Here is a 21,763-nt window from a genome sequence, read left to right on the forward strand (position 1 = left end):
GGGCACACTCACAGACGACAGGTGACGCTCCTCCCCCGGACAAAGAGTCCAAGGTGCTAGAGACCTCCGGCAAGCGAGTTGCCGCCCAGGCTGCCAACATATGGCGCATAGCCAACACTCAAGCGCTCCTCGCTCGCTACGATAGAGCGCACTATGACACATTGGAACAACTACTCCAACATCTCCCTGACCAGTACAAAGAAGGTGCAGAAATTCTTATCAGAGAGGGACAGCTACTCACAAATGCTTCCATCAAGTGTGCACTAGATGCCGCAGACACGTCTGCCAGGGCCATTAACACAAGCGTCATGCTGCGACGACATGCCTGGTTGCGAATCTCCGGATTCAAACCGGAGGTGCAAAATAATATACTCAACCAGCCTGTCAACCCCGACTATTTATTCGGACCGGAGGTTGACACCACGCTTGAGAAAATAAAAAAGGACACGGACACCGCAAAGTCCATGGGGGCTCTCCAGACTCAGTCCTTTCGGAGCAGCTCCTTTCGTCGCCCCGGAAATAGAGGAGCAGGTAGAGGACAGGGGTCACAGCAGACATACAACAAGGGCAATACACAAACCACCTATGATAAAAACACCCGGGGTGGATATCGTGGCTCCAGTACAAAGGGAAGAGGACGCGGCTACGGCAACACCAGGTCCTCCCCCAAGAACAAGCAGTGACGCCCTCTCCCTTCCTCCCGACCACATAACACCTGTCGGGGGAAGGCTACAAAGCTTCCTGTCCACGTGGAACTCCATCACCACGGACAGGTGGGTCAAAGATATTGTCAAATACGGTTACTGTCTAGAGCTAACCTCCACTCCACCCACAATTCCTCCAAGAAACCGTCCTATGTCCTCAGAGCACTTAACGCTCTTACAGCAGGAGGTGCAAAGCATGCTTCTAAAAGGCGCAATAGAGGTCGTACCCGTCCACGAGCAAAGTACGGGGGTGTACTCCCTGTACTTTTTAATACCGAAGAAGGACGGGTCACTCAGACCTATATTAGACCTGAGACCCCTAAACAGATACATTCTTTCCGAGCATTTTCACATGCTCACTCTCCAGCAAGTCCTCCCGCTGCTCAAGCAGGGAGACTTTCTAGCCACACTAGACCTCAAGGATGCGTATTTCCACATACCCATTCACCCATCACACAAAAAATACCTCAGGTTCACTGTTCAAGGACAGCACTACCAATTCAGAGTCCTTCCCTTCGGCGTGACAACGGCACCAAGGGTGTTTACAAAGTGCCTAGCTACTGTGGCGGCACATCTACGGAGGCAGCACATACACGTCTACCCTTACCTGGACGACTGGCTCGTTCAAGCGAAGTCAGCCCAGCAATGTGCCAGCCACATGTCCCGCACCATTCACCTCCTTCACAGTCTGGGGTTCTCACTAAATTACCCAAAATCCCATCTCCAGCCCGCACACGTACAACAGTACCTAGGTGCGACTATAGACACTCTGGCGGCCACAGCTCAGCCAAATTTAGTGAGGATCAACAGCATGCAAATGCTGATCTCCAGGTTCAAACCCCAACACTCACTTCCAGCACGAGTGTTCATGCAGTTGATAGGCATGATGGCCTCCTGCATTTTCATAGTCCCACACGCGAGATTACATATGCGCCCGCTTCAGGAGTGCTTAGCACGTCAGTGGAATCAGGCTCAAGGACAGTTGAAAGACCTAGTGTTGGTGAGCGGTCGGGCATACAACTCTCTGCATTGGTGGAATCCTCAAAACCTTTGCAAGGGCCGACCGTTCCAAGAGCCTGTTCCACAAATAGTACTGACAGCGGACGCGTCTCTCCAGGGATGGGGAGCTCATGTACTCCACTACACAGTGCAGGGACTATGGACGACACAACAGAAGAAGATGCACATCAACCTTCTGGAACTGATGGCAATCTTCCTGGCCATGAAGGCATTCAAAGTACATCTGTGCAACAAAGTCGTGTTGATCCGGACGGACAACATGACTGCCATGTACTACATACAGAAGCAGGGAGGAACACACTCTCCACAGTTGTCTCATCTGGCTCAGAGCATGTGGAAGTGGGCCATTCAGAGGAACATGTTCCTTATGGCAGAGCACCTCCCGGGCAAGGACAACCAGATGGCGGATCTGCTCAGCAGACACAGCCACCAGATGCACGAGTGGGAGTTACACCCATCAGTACTCCAACCGTACTTCCAGCAGTGGGGTCATCCAGAGATAGACCTCTTCGCCACAAGCGAAAACGCAAAATGCCAAAGCTTTGCCGCCAGGTTCCCACATCCGCAGTCGCAGGGCAATGCGATATGGATGAACTGGTCCGGCAGATTTGCGTACGCTTTTCCCCCAGCGCCGTTGATACCGCTGGTGGCTCGCAAACTCAGACAACACTCCCTGACACTCGTCCTAGTTGCTCCTACCTGGGCACGCCAGCCATGGTATACCACCTTCCTCGAACTTTCCGTGGTGCCGCATCAAAGGCTGCGTATCAAACCCGCGCATTTGATGCAGAACCATGGAGAGATTCAGCACCCAGATCCGCAACAGCTGAACCTGGCAATCTGGCTCCTGAAGTCCTAGAGTTTGGCTACCTCAACCTGCCACCTGACTGTATGGACATCATCAAGGAGGCCAGGAGACCCACTACAAGAGCTTGCTATGCAGCCAAATGGAAAAGGTTCGTCATTTATTGCAGTAATAATGACATTAACCCGCTGGACGCATCCATCCAAAACATCATTTGTTACCTCTTACACCTATACCGATGCAATCTGGCGTACACCTCTATACGTGTCCATTTGACCGCAATCTCAGCCTATCTGCAAACCAGGCAGCACCTCTCACTATTCAGAGTGCCTGCCATCAAAGCATTCTTGGAAGGACTCAAACGAGTCATTTCACCAAGCCACCCACCGGCTCCAATGTGGAACCTCAACCTGGTCCTCACACGCCTGATGGGTCCACCCTTTGAACCTCTACACTCATGCGAGATTCAATTCCTCACCTGGAAAGTAGCTTTCCTGGTAGCAATCACTTCTTTAAGAAGGGTTAGTGAACTCCAGGCACTAACAGTTCAAGAGCCATTTATACAGGTTCACGCCAACAGGGTCGTACTACGTACCAACCCCAAATTCATGCCCAAGGTAATCTCGCAGTTCCACATGAATCAAACTATTGAACTGCCCGTTTTCTTCCAAAACCCACAAACTGTCGCGGAACGAGCACTCCATACACTAGACGTAAGGAGGGCCCTCATGTACTACATCGACAGAACTAAACCCTTTAGGAAGACAAAACAACTGTTCGTTGCCTTTGCCCCACACCACAAGGGTAACACCATCTCCAAAGCAGGGATAGCCAGATGGATAGTTAAGTGTATTCAAATTTGTTATCAAAAGGCAAAACGCACATTAACTATTCCCCCACGAGCCCACTCAACACGTAAGTTAGGGGCCTCCATGGCTTTTCTAGGAAATATTCCCCTGCATGATATATGTAGAGCAGCCACCTGGTCCACCACACACACATTTACCAAACACTATTGTGTAGATGTGCAATCAAAACAGCAGGCAGCTGTAGGACAGGCTGTTCTCAAAACCCTTTTTCAGACCGCTGCAGCTGGCACTGGTGGCCGCCGCTAATAGAGGGCACTGCTATACATTCTATGCACAGATATGAATTCAGCAGCCCACATGCCTCGAACTGAATATGCTACTTACCAGTATGCATCTGTTCTTGGCATGTAGGGCTGCTGACATTCATATCGCCCTCCCTCCTCCCCGGCGCCTGTAGCAGCTGCAGCTCTCAGAATTACTGTAAGCATGGTCATCACTTTTCTGTATCTACTCCATCACTGCCACAATGGCGAAAAACAATCTGAGGATGGAGAGGATGCCCATGCGCACTGTAGTCCAGGGGAGGAGTCACCTATCCCAGGATACCTCGAAGACTCTTCCAGGACAACAACGTGCAAACATCCGGACCCAACACTAGGCGGCGATCTATGCACAGATATGAATGTCAGCAGCCCTACATGCCAAGAACAGATGCATACTGGTAAGTAGCATATTCAATCTGTAAGAGACATTAGTTAGTGATAGATTCCTTACCGCCCGCCCTTCCTCCCCGTTCTGCGAACTGTTCTCTAGGGTGCAAATGACGTAATCTCGGCGGCTACGACGCCAGCGACGTACGTGGAGTCATACGACGATGCCTACCGACGCGCGGGGGTACTGCTGATGAAAACTTTCCAGATCCAGTCTGACGCCTCGGGATATTCTAAGGTAAGGAATCTATCTCTAACTAATGTCTCTTACAGATATATTGTTACACAAGTAAGTAACTTGTGCTATGTGTTCCTCCCAATGAAGCATAGCCTCTTTCGGACACATGAAAGACATCTACTTGCAAGGGACGTTTATTAGGTTCCACGATATATCTCAAGCACAACATCACACCCCACTACTAACCTTCACATATTACCGGCTCCTAAGGCTCCTTAAGGGCAACGTTCCCTCAGTTCCCAAATTAACTTTCAACTCTACGCTCATTACACACACTGCTGACTACCACTACACGTAAATGGCTCACAACTAAGCGCTACATGTCTGTGCAGACTAATGGTCCAATAACGACAGATAAAATATTACAAAGGTGAAATAAGCTACTAAACCCACTGTTGACACAAGTGGATTGGACATTTAGTTGTTCCCAAGTTGGTATGTTGACTTCTAACTGTAATCTGCATATTATATACTTCAAATACCTACATAAATGTACCATACCCCTGCAAAACTATATCGGTATGGGTTAAAAGAGGATGCATGATGTGTTCGATGTGGGGCAATAGAGGCACATGTTATACATTTGAAATGGGAATGACCCCAATTATATCAATACTGAAGAATGATCGCTGAAGCCCTGTCTGACCTACTTCTCGAAAAAATAGTACCGCAACCATGTACATGTCTTCTAGACTTTGTTAAGGAAGTGCAACCTGCAATGTGCAAATCTGCGACAATTACACCGTTTGTCAAAAGAAGAGTGGCAATATGCTGCGGTGAAAGGAAAATGCCCACGACCAGCATTGGATTTCAGATCTTGTCTACTGTAGAGAACATTTGGAGATATATGCTGAGGAACTTCCAGAGCCATCACAACTCAGAAACAGATCAGACCCCTTATCAATTTATTTGTTTAGTATGATATAGAAACCTTAAAAGTGATTGGGTTTACACAGACACTATAGTAAAATGATGCATATCTACTGCTAGATGATGGTACACTTTAAGCTGAGATTTGTCTGTGATGCTAAAATCTTTCTTTATTCCTTTGTATTTGTTTGCATTTATGTGATAAAATCCCAATAAATAAAAATGAAAAAAGATAGAGATCATGCCATGCAGACAGTGGCAAAAATACCAGCATATTGCCATATGGCCCAAGGAGTTTGAAGCACTTGCAGCAACTTCAAAAGAAGTAAGAAACCTAGGAGGAAAAATTGATCCAGATCGATCTTTAATGCTGCATATCAACATGGTAACATAGAGCCTTATACATAATTAAAGCACTGTGTCACATGTTCCCACCCATAAATACCAAAAATGCTACAAGGTATCCTCACACTCATAAGCTTCAAGCTTGACTTTGCCAACAGCCTGTACCTCGGGGTACCCAGTTCATCATACAAAAATACAACTAATTCAAAATGGTGCCTGTGGACTCCTCCGCTTTTACTGAAGAGAATGCATGATCTCAGTTCTGCAGTCATTCTACTGGCTACCTATAGCTAGAAGAGCAATGTTCAAACAATGTACATTGTCCAAAGAGCCTTCTAATGAAAGAGACTACTATACTTACATGTTAAATTCAAGCTTTACAAACTAAACAGGACACTGCACTCCTAGCTTACATCACAGATTGTGATGCCACCTTACTATAAGAGATCTATAGAGGGCGCTGCTTTCTCAGTACTGGCTGCCAAGCTCTGGAATGCAATACCAGCCATGGTTTGAAGCACTGATGAGATTATATGCTTCAGATGAGATTTGAATACATGGCTAATTCCAAGATAACTACATCATTCTTAGAGTAGGCTACTAGAATGATAATTTCACCTTCAAGTACAATCTACACTTTACAGCCCACAGTTACGGAACAGCCCAACCAGCATATTACTTTCTATCACCAGCTAAGTTGTGAAGGGTTCGTCTGGGATGTATATGGTAATATCAATTCATATATAGCTTCTCTAGATACTTCTATGCCCAGGTGCCGACTGGATCCGAAATCTTTTCATAGCCCTCCCACATCAGTGGGTAACGGCTGCTCAATGTCGACACCAGAATCAACGCCATTGGAGCTATAAAGCGTGCCCCTTCCAGCTGTGTGAGGTAATTTCCCTTTTTTCCAAGCCTTTGACATAGACCTGGAGCTCACTCTGTGGAGATTTCTCCTAGAGATTTTACTTCAAAACATTTTGGTGTAGAGATAACCATGTCACTCCTTAAATGTTCAGGGTTTAAAGCTTATGTTAGATGTAATGGAGATATGCCCATTGTAGAAACTCATGACAATTCCATCTGGTTCCTTGGCTCTCACCACGATACCAAAGCCAACAATTCCTTTCAGAGCATGCATACTAAGGCCTTTAAAGAGCAGGAAGCCAAGCTCTTCATGCCAGAGCCCTTGAGGACACCCAACTCCATAAATCATGCCGATCAAGATCAATAGAGTCTTCCTCCTCGAGATTGTGGAAGAAGTACAAGTCTAAGGGAGACATGGGGAATATTCTGAGTACCACTCCAAAGGTGAGTCTCCAAAATAAGCCCTTGCTACGGAGGATTTGCCTTTGGAGCCAGAATCAGTCGAAGATCCAATCCACTTAGGCCTGGCGGCTGTGGCTCTTAGCGATCCAATGCCAACATCCAAGGTCCTGGATGGGGCCAAATCCATCGCTACGGCCTTAGGCCTTTCTAAAGTTCCACACTCCGGAATCAGACCTTACCTGTTTCCTCAAAGCGATGTGTGATCTCTTCAGAGGATTTATGGTTCCTTCTAGACCGTTGGGTGTGTCGGGTGTCTTTCCGTCGACGGGCTTGCCCTTCATGCCATTTTCTCCCTTTTTGTCCTTGCCCTCTATGCCAGTGACTTGAACAGCACCAATTCTGGTTCTGTTGATGTTAGTGGCATTGATACCTCTCAGGAGCTTAGTTTGGACCCTACTATTGGCCTCTGGTTGCTGGATTTTATCCTGTATTACTCATATATTACCATATTAGTGGAGGTGCTTGAACTTCCTTTGCCCTCTGTTGAGACAAAGTTGAACATCCTTACAGTGATCCTTCAGCTTTTCACATAAGATTCAGAGCAATTTCTCCCCTTCAACAATGCCCTCCTGTACTTTATTTGGACAGCCTGTGAAAATTCCACCACTTCTACAACAGTCAGCAGGATTGTAGTCAGATGATATTGCCCTTCACCCATCTTCTCTTACTTCTCATCCTTCACTAGAGAGTCTAGCTATTCAAGCTTCATGCACTACTAAGCAGGCTCCTGGGGCATTTCCCACAGCTCCTGCTGATAGATAATCTAGGAGTTTGGAGGCCTTTAGTAAGAAATTATTTTCAGCAGGCAGCCTGGCTTTAAAGTCACTCAGTGCATTCTGCCTCCTGGGTGGTACTCTCATATCCTATGTGATGCTGTCAGCATGGTAGTGCCAAACCTGCCAGAATATTTGCAGCCATACTTCAAAGAGCTCCTGTGGGACGGTTAAGCTGCTGCATGACAACTAATCCAGTCTAGACTGGATACCTCAGACTATGTTGCGAGATCCAAAAGCGCCTCTGTTACCATCTTGCACAGCTCTTCACTTCTGTGTTCTCTAGACACATCTAATCCACCTGAATGGGCTTACCATTTGACCAATCCAAGTTCTTTAGAAACAAAACAGATTAAGCTACAATTTTTCCTTTTCCCCACCACCTTCCTATACAACCTTTTTTCTTTACTCTGGGGAGACTATTCTTAATTCCTGGACCTTTATATAGGTGGCCCTCTCCGGTTTTTCATTTTACTAACCTCAGTATTAATGTAATTAAATATTTACTGGGTGCATATATATTTTTGTTGATGTTATAGACCTGAGGAAGTCAGTGGGCGATGACCCTATGACGAAACACGTGTTGGCTACATCTATTTGATTACGACCATCATCAGTTTGTGACTGTAACAACCCACAGTACCAATTACTGTAAATCATCTGTGAATCATCTGTTCTATTGGATCTGATGACTATTTGAAAATAAAGAAGAATAATTGGACTATCAAACTCTTCGAACTCTTGAACATTATTGTCATTACTTGCTCAGGTTTAAGACTGATTATTCCAACTGGATTTCCACTGGCATGTTCACCCTTGTCGCCAGTTGAGCCCCTTGGATCAGGTGCTGGATCAGGAGCAGCGGCAACCGCAACCTTACTCGGCACCCACTCCAACTCCAGTATCAACACGTCCGACGCCCCATGCTGACGCAGTCCCCATTGTCATACCCAACTCCGACATGTAGTCAAACTGGTGTCTACGGACACTGCTCCGGCTTCGACCCAGACCATGCCCTCTGAGTTGGAGCCTTTTCATTTGACAGACATCGAGAGGGTGATGAATGGGAGTGATCTAATGACCTGTGTGTATACCAGCATTCCCCAGATGACAAAGAGGACACAGAGGACAACTGGTATGAGGAACTGGTGAATGCCAGTAGATTAGACACCTCTCCGGACGCTGCTCTCTTTCCCTACCATGGCTACGGAGGAGTTGCCCCATTCACAATGGTGGTGCAGAGGGCAGCTGAGGTCTTGGACCTTCAGTTCCCCTTGGTGTCAGTCAAGAAGAACGTCGGATGACTGTGGTGGTTCATCCGGCAGTTGCCCCCTCCGAACTCTTAACCCCATTTTATTAAACCCCTACCAATGTCCTACTCGGGCCTGGTCCAAGCCCTGCACAGGGGCTCCTGTGCACAGGACAATTGTCTGCCTTGTCTGCCTTCTTCGCCCCTCTCTTGGGGACCCAATTCCCTCACCCACCACCCTACTCCAGAGAGCTTGGTGATGCAAGCCTCCACTTCCCGAGTCAATCCTAGCACATTCCCTACCACTCTACTGGATCGGGAATCCAAGAGACTTGATACCTTCAATAAGAGGTAGTTCTCTTCTGCCAGCCCAGCTCTGCGCCCTTTGATTCCTCTGCTTTCAAAGGCTCTTCAGCAGGTGCATTAAGATCTTGCAGAACTGCTTCCTATATCCCCATATTGGGTGATGAGGATTTTGCTTGCCAACCTGTTTTAACTTGCACTTGTTCCCCTCTTCACCTCTCACACAGAACAGATTTGCTGTGATTACAGGATGGTCTGATAATGCACACCGATCCTCAGATGCTTCATCTACATGTGTTGAGATTGAGCAGTTTCAATTAGAGGCATTGTGCCTGCTGCCTAAGGTAGCAATGTCCTCTTAGATGCCTTAAAACCTGCTAACCAGTATATCCGTGCCGGCTGCTGGGTTAACTTTGTTTCTTAATACGAGTTTGCAGGCGTGAACCCCTTCAAGGGTCGCCTTTTTGATGTTCTACACTTTCACTTGCTGTGCAATAATGAGTAGTCACTACCGTAAATTGGTATTTGCATGCCCTTGCTACCTTTTTGTGTCTTTTTGATCAGCCTCCTTATTCAGACCTTCTCTTGTGGCCCGACTAGTAAAAGGTCTGTTGTATTTGTGTCCACCCACACCATTTATTGCTCTAGAGTTGGATTCAATTCTAGTATTGACCTTTCTCATGGCATCATGAATTGAACTGATATACAGTTGTTCTGTTCATCTATTAAATCTTTGGACCATATTCCTGATGGCGTTCTCTATGGCACGTAGAATCCGCAATCTGTAGGCCCTGCCCTTCAGGCGCTATTTACTGTTTTTTACCCAGACTACCTGCTTCTCTGTACTTGTACATCCCTTGTTGCCTAAAGTTGTTTCTGCATTCCACATGTGACAGTCTGTAACACTTACCCGCTTCTTTCCTACATATCATTTCAGGGAAGAGGAGCAGTTACACAGATTGGACCACAGCCGTGGTATCTCTTATTATATTTACTGTACAAGACAGGACACGATAGATGATCAACTCTTCTTAGGTTTTGCTGGATATGAGGATGGCAAAGCGGTGATCAAGCACACTGTTTAACATTGTGTTACTCTTTGTATTACGTTTTGTAACACCTTGGCCAAGGAAGAGCCACCTGATGACATTTTGTATTCTCTTAAGGGCATGGCAGCATCTACTTCAATTACCCAAGGTATAACGGAGGCTTATTTGTGCCTGCAAGCCAGTTGGTTTTCTCTGCATGTCTTGGCTAACCATTACTAGCTGACAGATCAAGGATGCAGTGTTGGATGTTTCACCAGGGCAGTATTGCATTAATTCCTTGGTTAATCTGCAGTACTCAACCCCACAACCCGGAGGTAGGTATTGCTTTGGGACTCATTCATAAGCTGAGGAATCTGTGGGAAGAACTATTTATCTGAACAAAAGGCTGCATGCCTTTCATAATAATATTTCTAGTGGTTATTTATATCATCCCAAAGATTCCACACTGCCCTCCATCCCATCCTTCTGAGAAAGTGCCTTTCTTAATAGGCTCCCAAAGTATGCAACAATTGTTAGTGCTGTTCATTATCTGTTGTTGCTTATTGCTCTTGGTTCCTGTTTGCACTTTCTTGATTACGCGAAGAAGCAATGTAAAGAATTGATACCACTGCACCAGATGGCTCTCTATGTAGTCTAATTTCGTAACTTCCTAGGTGCACCCAATCGTTTGGAATCATCTGGCCGCACTGGTGAGCTGTTGATGAGTAGAAAGCTTTCCAGATCTAGTCTGGCACCTGGGGGTATTCATAAGTTGAGGGGTCTATGGAAAGGTTTTGTATATACCAGAAATATCATTACCCAAGGTAAGTAACTTTTTCCTTCTCCATGCAGTCTCCTTTCAAAGATGTATGTCTTGTAGGTATGTGAACCACCTTGCATGCATTACTGTAAAGATGCTCTGAAATATTGCTTAGTTTTGCCAAGACGCTCTTCATAAACTGTTTGCCTAGGCCTATGCTTCAACTAATCTCAGCAACTGGTAATAACTCTGGACTGCATTCCAGGTCATAGTTGTTTTGCTTACAATGTCACTAGAAACGAGGAACAACCATACGCAAATAAGCCTTGGTCCTACTCCAATACAATCCAGCCCAAATTGCTACGCATATCCCTCAATCAACCACGGCCTTGTGGAGCGGCATCATTGTGGTGCAGCTCCAGTCCTGTGGGTCTCGCATACCCTTTGCAGTTAGAGTGCCTCACTGAGAAACAAAAAATAAGCATTGGCCCAGCCAGTTATTCTGGCTTTATTGTGCTAATGTATGTAAACACAGGCCTGCACAAATACACACAGACTATTTGTGCAATATCTCTGTGCAGCCTGCCTCTCTATGTGCTCTCTGTCTTTGTCCTATTTATATTTCCCAAACTGCCAGTGCCTTGTAGCAGGTTAGATGACAGGGCATCAATAGTCTGTGCATTTGGGCATGCATGTCTTTGCATGAATTAATACCTTAAAGCTTAACCTATTGTATTTGCCAATGTTTGTTTTAAATTAATTTACTATTCTTTGTGAAATTTTGCATATAGAGAAACACACTTAACCTCATATCCATTGCTGAAAGGGGCAAAATAATGGGCAGCTAAGAGTCATTTAAGAAGAATGTGTCATCCTTTACAGTATGTGTTGTCAAAAACCTAATACTTTTTTCAAAATTAAGAAAGTGTGAATTGTTTATTGTTTCATTGACTACAAAGCACATATTGCTCATTTACACTCGTATGCGTCATCTAAGTCAAGTCAAGTCAAGTCAAAAGATCTTTATTCGACCATCCATTGGTCATAAAAGCCACAGGATAAATACAAAGTATCTTGGATGAGATTTGTAGGACAGATTGATTACAATAGCATCTACAGAAAAGCTGCTGTAGGCGCAAGGGGAGGTTGACTCTCAATCTCCAATGTAAATGTGTACTTTTATATTTTTCTGTGTTCTATCTCTTGCCTTGCAGTCTCAGAGGACCATGAAAACTAGCCATGATGCCTTACTGGCAAAAGTGGACGAACTTAATGCATTACTTAAAGAAGAACGTTTTAAATATCTTGAGCTTGAGAAAAAGATGCAAGCAAAAACATTTACTGAAAGGAAAGCAGACGAGGTACCTGTATAAAATATTCCATTTACTTATATTCTCTTCTTTTTTGCTGAAAATTGTGGCACTGCATGTCTGAATAAATACTCTGTCTTTAGTTGTCACTTAATTTTTGTTTGCAAAAGACCTTATGCTTGGTGGAAAATTCTAAGCTTTGTTGCTTATGCACTATACTAACTAATGCCATACACATTCTTCAGTAGAATACACCTGACACAGATAAAATGACATCCTCCAAAATAGATGAGTTTCAGAGCCATTCCTATGTGACCAACACATTCCATTCCATCATATGCTTTGAGTTTGCACTCTGGTGTCACAGCTACAGGAAAGCTTTGTCAAGAGTTTTTTAAGAGCTGATTTAGACCATTAAGCAATTTCTGTTGCCATGCCTGTTGGACTTAAAGAGAGATAAATACACAGAGAATATTGACGCTCTCAATATATCTAATTATTAACATCTGCCTCCCTAGCCGGGGTTCTTAAGTTGATGTTCTTTCTCATGGTAGATGGCTGAGTGACTTTATTTTCAGGTGGCTCATTCTGGCTCATGTACTAAGCTAATGGTCTCTGGAGACTTCAAAAACCATTATAAAGAATAATTTGCTTCTGTTTCTGATTGTTTTCAAGGACAATATAATGGTTAACTCCACAACAGAAGAGTAGAGGAAATGTCAAAATAGGATGTGCTGAGTTAGAAATTCTGATAAATTGTTGAAAAACACGTTGCGTGTTAGCATATTTTTTATATGTTTTCATAAAGTTACATGTGTAAGAGACTTTGACGCATGTTACTGTAGTTCAGGTTTGCGCAGTAAGCTTAATTAACTTAATAAGATGCTCTAGGCCTGGATTCTAGACATGTGTTAATATAGCTATTTTAGCTTCATTTTTTGTGTAACATAACCGGGTTTATATTTGCTAAATTGTCATTTGTTTTGTTTGCATGCTCCTGTTTCAACAGCCAGAGAAGTATTTTTCTATTCTCTACTGCAATGTTCGTGGTGGCAAAAAGTCTTCTTGCTGACTCTACATCGTACAAGTTCTGTGTTGATAGATTTGAAGATGTACAGGAATGTGGGCTTCTTTTGTGCTTCCCTTTAAACCAGAGTAATCCATGAATGTTTGCGGCATAAAGAGATTGGCCATGTTAGCCCCGATATAGGCAGGTTATCAATGACCCATAAGAAACTCATTTATAGTCTCTTTGGAAGATTCAATGTTATGTGATTGGATTCAGTGAATGATCATGATCCCACATTTGTTCAAGGGAAGCCGTTCGGATTAACATTATGTTTGTTCAGTTTGTCTGCCAAACTGACTTCTCGTGCTTCAGCCTGTTGTCCACTTTTTGCTGGGAATGGTCCTGATTGGACAGAGACTTTGCAAATTCGTGCCTCAGAGCCACATATCTTTGTAAAATAACACAGAGATCATCCATTATTAAATGCTGAATATCTCCTTTTGTAGAGGGGGCACATGCGCACATTGTGGTAGACAGTGAAGCCAGTAACTCGTGGAGTCGATTGCATGTCAGATAAGCAATCTCACTAGTGGTTCACCTGGCTGATAGCAGCATGTCTTTAAAAGAGATCACCTACAGTCCATTCAATTTTTCGGCTACCATGGAGTTGCTCTGGAGCTGCTTTGTTTTCCCATTATTGTAACCACAAATTGGTTAAGGCTAGGGTTGCCACCTTTCCCAGAGAAAAATACTGCCCATTTGTTCTTTTTTAAGAGTTTGCAAAGACCCAGTTATGATTTTTAATTAGAATTGTAGGAAATGTACCTTTTCTGCACGGTCACTCCGTGTTCTTTAGCTCTTACTGGACCCTATATTTCTGCTGGATTTAGAACTCTGTGCACTTTAACCCTGCTAACCAGTAGTAAACTGCCTGTGCTTCCCCTTTAAACATGGTCGCATTGCCATATTCCTAATTGGTATATTTAACTTACCTAGAAGTTTTTAGTATAAGGTACAAAATGTACCAAGGGCCTGGAGGCTAAATGCTAGTAGTGGACTTCAGCACCTATTGTGCCATCCACTACAGTGACAGAGTAAAACATGGCTTAAGGCCTATATTGTTTCCGGACTGTGTTTAAAAACTGTAATACGACCTCTTGAAATGGACCCTTTTGACAGATATAAACCTCCCTTTTAAATATTAATAAGTCATCCCAAAGTAGGCCTTGTAGCCCTCAAAGAAGGGTGCATGGTATTTAAAAGTAGGACATACAAAAGTTTAAAGTTACCTTGTTTTTACAGTGACAAGCACCCAAAAACTATTATTCACTGTGGCAGGCCTAGCTTACCTATGTAGAAAACCAGAATACAGATTACAATTCCTAACACTTTATCTCAAGAATGTAACTCGCTAGAAAATTAATTAAACCAGTAGTTATTAAAAGTCCATTCAATTATGAAGTTGGATTTTAAATAAATATTAAGGAAAATTACATTTTAGAAACTTACCATTTCCCTACGTTTGGTTCCTGCAGTCTAATTAGCATTTGCTCTCAAACATTTCCCAGCAACTGGTTATCATTTGAATAGGGGTGAAATGACTCCCAGCAGCAAATAGTTTGATCTGAGTAGGCAGAAATGACTCATCTGAACTTCCTAGAATATGTAGGGTGGGGGCTGTGCGCATCCTTTTTGACATTACAGTGTTAAATCCTGATTGAGTGTCAGAGCCTGCTCCACAGGTCTGCCGGCTTACATATAACATTTTGGGGCACACTTGAAATGCAGAAGACAGGATGTCAAGATAACTCTTTAGTATTCACTGTTTGGTTGCCGAAGGGCCCTTCTTTGTCCCAACAAACTTCTGTCTCTGAATTTTACATCTAATACCTGGGGTGCACTTAAAAGGACAGAAACATGATGATGATACAGTTCTTGCATATATACAGTCTGGTCTATGATGCACCTGTTTTGTTCTACCTGACTTCTGGGTTTATTGTGGGTACAGTGGCTGCCCCAATATGGATTTTAGTGTTAGATGTAGGAGGACACTAGGATTACCATAGTACACTCCCCACACAGACCCACAGACTTCACAATCCACATTTAGTGTGCCAAAGACTTTTAATCAATCAGGGTTATGTAGAGCGCACTACTCACCCGTGAGGGTCTCGAGGCGCTAGTGGTGGATGTGAGCAGATCCGTTAGGGTCATTCGAAGAGCCAGGTCTTGAGGTCCTTTCTGAATTGGTGCAGTGTTGGGCTTCGTTGCAGGTGAAGGGGAGTTCCTTCCAGGTCCTGGTCCAGGACATTTGCCATCTTGAAAATGCTCAAAGTGGTTTGGGTTGGCTCTGTGAAATCTTACCCCAATGGTTAATATATGCAGAGGGCTCATTCCCATTCACTAGCATGTGCCAAGCATAAATGTGGCATCTGAGCAGAAAAGTACTGAAGCACACATAGAAGTTCAAAAGTTATGATGTGTAGCCAGTACAATCATACTGCAAGGTTAAAGTTGTGTCTTTTGCGATTTACTATTTCCAATGTTATGCACATTTCTTGCATCAGAGACTTAATATCCAATACAGACATGCAAGCATTTCGTCACAGAGACTTTTTCAAGGCTGCAAAAGGATATACATAACATCTTACAGAATTGTTGCGATGGCATACGGATAAAAACGACAACTATTAGATTACCATCACCAGATAGATTATGAGAAACACTGTTTAGTCTCGGAGGATACCCTGCATAGAAAGATGTGTATAAGTGCAAATCCTAAAAGAAGGTTGTAGATTAGTGACTGTCCATGCTAAGTATGTGCAAAATGCTATAGAGTGATGAAAAGTAAACATATTTGATCAATCAAGGTAAGGGGATGGAGAACATGCCGTAGACTGAAAAATGCCAGTGTTCTGTATATAATCACAGCATAGTACTCCCACGCTGGAGTGTAAAAAATATATACATTATGTCAAAAACTTAGGGCCAGGCTGTGGGTGTCAGAAGACGTAACAAAAAGCTACATAAAACAGTGTTACAAGGTACGGGCAAGGAAGTAAGAAATCACCTCACAACCGCACATGGGGTATGGTGCGGTTGAGAAAGACAGGTAAAACGCAACACAAAGTGTAGAAGATGTAATAATATGCTACATAAGGTAGCACTGTAAGGTAAGGGGCAAGAAAGAAAGAAGCGCCCTCTCAGCCGTACATAGAGTATGGTGATGTTGAGGAGAAAAGGAAAATGCAGCACAACGTGTAGAAAATGAACGTCATTTCTTCTCAGCCAGATAACGTCCTTAGTTGCAAACAAAGAGTTCCGTAAGTGGTGATGATGATAAATGTTACCGTCTGGTACCAGAGGACAGCTTGAACCGTCATCTAAGTTTCAGGGGTCCCCTTGAGTTGAAGATTCTAAAGGCAAAAGTAAGGGCCTGGATCCTTGTGTTGTTCGGTAGCCAATGAAGCTTACGCAAGCAACTTAATATCGACCCCTCGGGAGGGATTTTAAGGATCAATCGGCCAGCAGTGTTTTGAATAATCTGAAGACGCTGAATAAGAAAAATATGAAGCCTAAGATACAGACTATTAGAGTAGTTCAATTTGGAAGTGATCAAGGCATGTATAATAGTTTTTTGCTGTTCCAACGGAATAAAATGCAGCATACGTCTCAAGGATCTCAAGCGCAGAAAACAACAACTGTACAATGTTTTTATCTGAGGTTCAAAAGTGAGCTCAGCATCAAATTTGACCCCCAAGTTCCTTACCACAGGGGAAGGACAGGGGGGAATTCCCATCTCTGATGGCCACCAAAGGTTAGAGTCCGGGATAGATTTGGTACCAAGAAAAAATAATCTGTTTTGTCTGAGTTCAATTTTAAGAAATTGGTATTCATCCAGTCTTAAAACTGATCTAAGACAAGATTTAAAAGAACTCAATGATGAAGGAACATTTTCATGAGAGGCCAAAAGCAGCTGTGTGTCATCTGCATAGGAAACTACTCTAACTCCAAAAGACTCCACAACGTTGGCCAAGGGTAACATGTATACATTAAAAAGTGTAGGGCTAAGAACCGAACCCTGCAGGATGCCGCAATCCAAGACTTTTCTGCAGTCGTAAAGGGAGAGAGAAAAACAGTCTTTGTGTGATTGCTGATAAAAGATTTAAACCATGACAGGGCAAGATCAGTAATGTCTATGCCTTCAAGTCTCTCAAGCAGAATAGCATGAGAGACCATATTAAATCCCGCAGAAAGATCCAAAAGCATTATAATAACCAAAGAATTTCGGTCAAGATTAATTTTGATATGCTCAGAGACCTCAAGAAGAGTGGTCTCAGTGCTATAAATATGATGAAATCCTGTTTGCGATTCATGTAACCAATGGTTTTTCCCCCCAAAAAGTGTAAGCTGTCTATTAAAAAAAAATTCCACCAGATTAGCCATAGTGGGAAGAAGTAAGATGGGCCTAAAGTTGCTTAAAATCTTAGGATCAGCAGGAGCCTTCTTAAGTAGGGGGAGTAAGAGTGCCTGCTTCCAACCAGATGCAGATGACACTCAAATCATCTTTTCACTGTCATCTGCACAGAGACACAGCTCACAGACCTTGAACTTCGGACTAAGGTTGGTCGCGGAGCGGATTGACATGCACTCACTTAAGTTTAATGGAGGGAACACAGAGGTTCTTGTATTGGGCAAAACCTCCTCCCTGTGGAGTCCCCAACACTGGCCGGAAAGTTTGGGTACTCTACCCATGCGGTTATCTAAGGCTAAAAGTCTGGGGATCATGGTGGACAATAAGCTGTCCATGAAACCACAAGTGACAAAACTAGTGGCCATGTGCTTTGCCACTTTAAAATTGTTTTGAAAAATTATTTGGCAGGTACCAATCAATTGAAAAAAAAAAATGTGGGCTCTCTTATGTAGCATGCGAACTTGACCAGAACGTATCGGGTATCAGAGTGCTTTACATGAGCACAGTTGCATTACAGACGGACAGATTCATTACATTTTTGTTCGGCACGGGGGGATTAAGTGATTTGCCCAGAATCACAGGATGTTGACCGTCATTGCCGAGACTCAAACCCAGTTCCCCAGCTTCGAGGTCGACCGCTCTAGCGGTTAGGACGCATCCATGCCCAGAGAACAGTGATTCAGGCATTAGTAATATCTAGGTTGGATTACGGGAATGTTCTATATCTCGGAGTAGGTAAAGCTGCTACTAAATCACTGCAAGTTGTCCAGAACTCAGCAGCAAGGTTGCTGTTAGGCTGCCAAAAAATACCCTGCATCAGGTCTTTTACTGGAACTACATTGGTTACCAATAGGGAAAAGAATTCAATTCAAGACCCTATGCTATTTGCATAAGGCTGTAGCAGGTAAGGGCCCAAAGTACATACAAGAATTGATAAAAGTGAATCAACCTTCTCGGGTGCTACGGTCCAGTGAACAATCCTTGTGTGGTCCCTTCAGTGAAACGTACACACATGGTAGGCCGGTCCTTCACATTCAAAGGGCCAAAACTATGGAACGAGCTCCCAGATTCCCTGAGAAACTGCTCATTACTAACGATATTTCACCAAAAGCTCAAGACGTGGCTGTTTTAATGCAGCTGCAAGGGAAGATACCTGTTTTGTTGCAGTGCTGGTAAACCCCAATGGGGTATCAGAGCGCTTTATAAATTGCAATAATAATAGTTTCACCCCTAACGATCTGTCGATGATGACTCATACCACACAGATACTACACCAGCTGTTGAGGGTTCTTCACAATGTAGTACGAGATGGAAAAACACAAAAGAGGAAAGTGTCCTGAATGCAAAAATATAAGATAATCTCAAGGTCTGCATTGCTAAATTAGTAAAAACTGAACATTTGTACAGTGACGTTCTTTATAAGGAGGATGATGTTTAGCATTCCAGTAAGGCCGCTCCATTCCAAGATGGTCGCCACTTTACATAAATGCCTTTTTAACATAAAGCTTTGTTTACAGTTTGATAGTCTTTTGCCCTACTATAACTTCTGCTTGGGTCATTTAGAGTACTATGGGATCTAGATTAAAGAGAGATATTACTGTTTTGTCAGAGAGTAAGATGATGTCATAGCATGGTACTCTTCTTTTGTGACACATCCACTTAAAAAGCAAAGTAACTTGTAATGTCAATAGTGCAATCAGTCTTTTGTTTAACATGGAAGATTCAACCAGAAGGCCACTTTTATATGGATCTAAGCTAATAGCCTGTCAAATATAAGTTTCTGGCCAACTAATATCTTCGTGGAATAATATTCTGTTTCACTTTGCGCAACTTTAGCACTCATAATCTTTTACCAATGTCTTTAAGCTCATTTCACTATAAACAAAGTTCACGTGTCAGAGCTAATGCTTTACTCCTGAAAGATTTTAGTTTGAAGAGTGACTTCCTTAGCTAAATGCTCTTACTGATCTTGATGTTCAAGCAGTCCTTGACATCAGGATCTGCCAGAGAGCTTGTACAAGCTGAGTCCAGATGATTCCAGAGCACCATTTGCTCTTTGTGAAACCATCACCTACTGTACTTTAAACATTTTCAGACCTATCACTGTTTTTAGTCTAGATAGAGTGATAGAGTAACATATTTGTGAACATTTCAGATACATGTGCAACATGTCATCCAGGGCTTGTGGTAATGATAACCTTTTGCCAAAAAGCTATTCAAGTCTTTTTAAAGGATTTTGAGAATTGTGCATGGCATTGATAAAGATTCTGAATGAGCCTCCTTTAGGAATTAAGCACAAACGAGGGGCTTGACCTAGTTTCACCTCACTATGAGCGGGCAGAAATATAGTTACTGCCCAATACAGTATTACAGGTCCTGCGGTATTGGATTCTGGGGAACATTATCCTGGTCAAACCTTTAAGACACTCTTTGGAACAATGTCCAGAATTATGAGTTCACATGCAGAAATTGGTGCAGTGACATATTATGCCCCAATTTATATATCCCTTTAGTGGAATAATTTAGAATCCCCCGGTATTATCACTGCCCAGTATTACTGATACCTGTGGTATTGATATTGACTGTTGCGATAATACTACATCTGGTAATACCTTGGGACTTTGGCCCTTTCAATGAGGGCCTTGGTGGTATTCTTTAGTAACTTTTACTCTTAAATAGTTATTTTACCTGGCTTTCCAATTTTTCAGGTACCATTACACCGAATTACAATATTGTAAATTGAACATTTGAAAAAATCCAATCAACCTTCTGAAAATAATGTCTTACTTGTAATGTTCTCCTGTTTGTGTGTTCTAGCTTTGTGAAAGAGTCGGTGACCTTGAAAGAGAACGGGATCTATTGAAGGAGAACTATGATAAGCTGTATAACAGGTAATTTTATGGGTATTTTCACTAGCACTTGCCACCCTCTAAAATTCTCTGTATTTCTTTGAAGTGATTTTCAGTTGTATATCTGATAACCTTATAGATAAAACTGCCCCCTGCATCTACTTCAATGCATGGTTTTAAAGATGTTTTATTGAAATATTTAGTATTACATACAGAATATGGACTATGGCCCACCAATAAAAGAGGTAAGGTTGATTTCCATGGAATGGTCATCGGAACTCTTGGTCACAAGCTTGTGTCATAATCTGTTTCAGTTTATGGGAATTACAAATTGAAATTTGTATTTCAAATGTCACCAAACCACACATGAATTATGGTGACTACTCAGTTCTAGATTCAATTTCCAGATGTATACATTGTATTAAATAGTGCCACATCTTCCTTGAATCACTTTCTCAGAATCGATCATCCAATCTGCAATGAAACCTTACAGAAATGGGTCAGAGGGTCTGGAGCTACTTCCATTTCTCCCAAGTAGCCTCACTTGTGGTAAACAGGTGATGAGGGACACCACTATCTGTTTTTAAAGCACTTTGTTATTTTAATATTTTCTTTTTAAAGACCTATCCTGCTTTCACAGTTTCTGAAGTGTCCATGCTGTAGGAAAACAGAAATCTAAAACAGATAAACATGCCTTCTGTAACATATGTCTACTTCACTGTTGCAATATCCAGAATGCGTTTCTTTTCAAAATATGCTCAATAAGACATCAGATCATATGGAAGGAATCCCACTCAGAGGTAGGAAACCTTTCTTAGGAGCTCCACAACCTATAATTTATGCATATTTGATTTGTTCCATCAGCTAGACACAGGGTCGGAAGCAGTGGCAGTACTACTCAATGCAGCCAAGGCCTTCGACTCATTAGAATGGACCTATATGTTCACGTACAGGCGAGGATTGGTTTGCCAACCTATTTCCTAGATTGGATATGATGGCTTAAAACGTGTCCCACTGCTGAAATCAAAGTGAATGCATTAATTTCAGAACCAATTCATACACAAAGAGGCAGTAGGCAAGGATGCCCAGTTTCACCTATCCTTTCTACCCTGTTAGTGGAGCCATTGGCATGCATACAGCGGCTGTCTTACTCAAAATCAGCATGTAATATTTACTTC

At 43.0% G+C, this 21,763-nt stretch overlaps 1 protein-coding gene across 4 annotated transcripts in view; it reads left to right on the plus strand.

The window, feature by feature from the left end:
* Nucleotides 1-21,763, plus strand: part of RPGRIP1L (RPGRIP1 like) — a 673,080-nt gene that overhangs the window by 151,709 nt on the left and 499,608 nt on the right. For all 4 annotated transcript variants that reach the window (XM_085639033.1, XM_085639032.1, XM_085639035.1 and 1 more), the window contains exons 8-9: nucleotides 12,158-12,304; nucleotides 20,554-20,627. In XM_085639033.1, coding sequence (XP_085495159.1) covers nucleotides 12,158-12,304; nucleotides 20,554-20,627 — 221 coding nt within the window. The remainder of the gene's footprint in view (nucleotides 1-12,157; nucleotides 12,305-20,553; nucleotides 20,628-21,763) is intronic.

The sequence above is a fragment of the Triturus cristatus genome, chromosome 12 (genome assembly GCF_964204655.1).
Source record: "Triturus cristatus chromosome 12, aTriCri1.1, whole genome shotgun sequence".
Classification (NCBI taxonomy): Eukaryota; Metazoa; Chordata; class Amphibia; order Caudata; family Salamandridae; genus Triturus; species Triturus cristatus.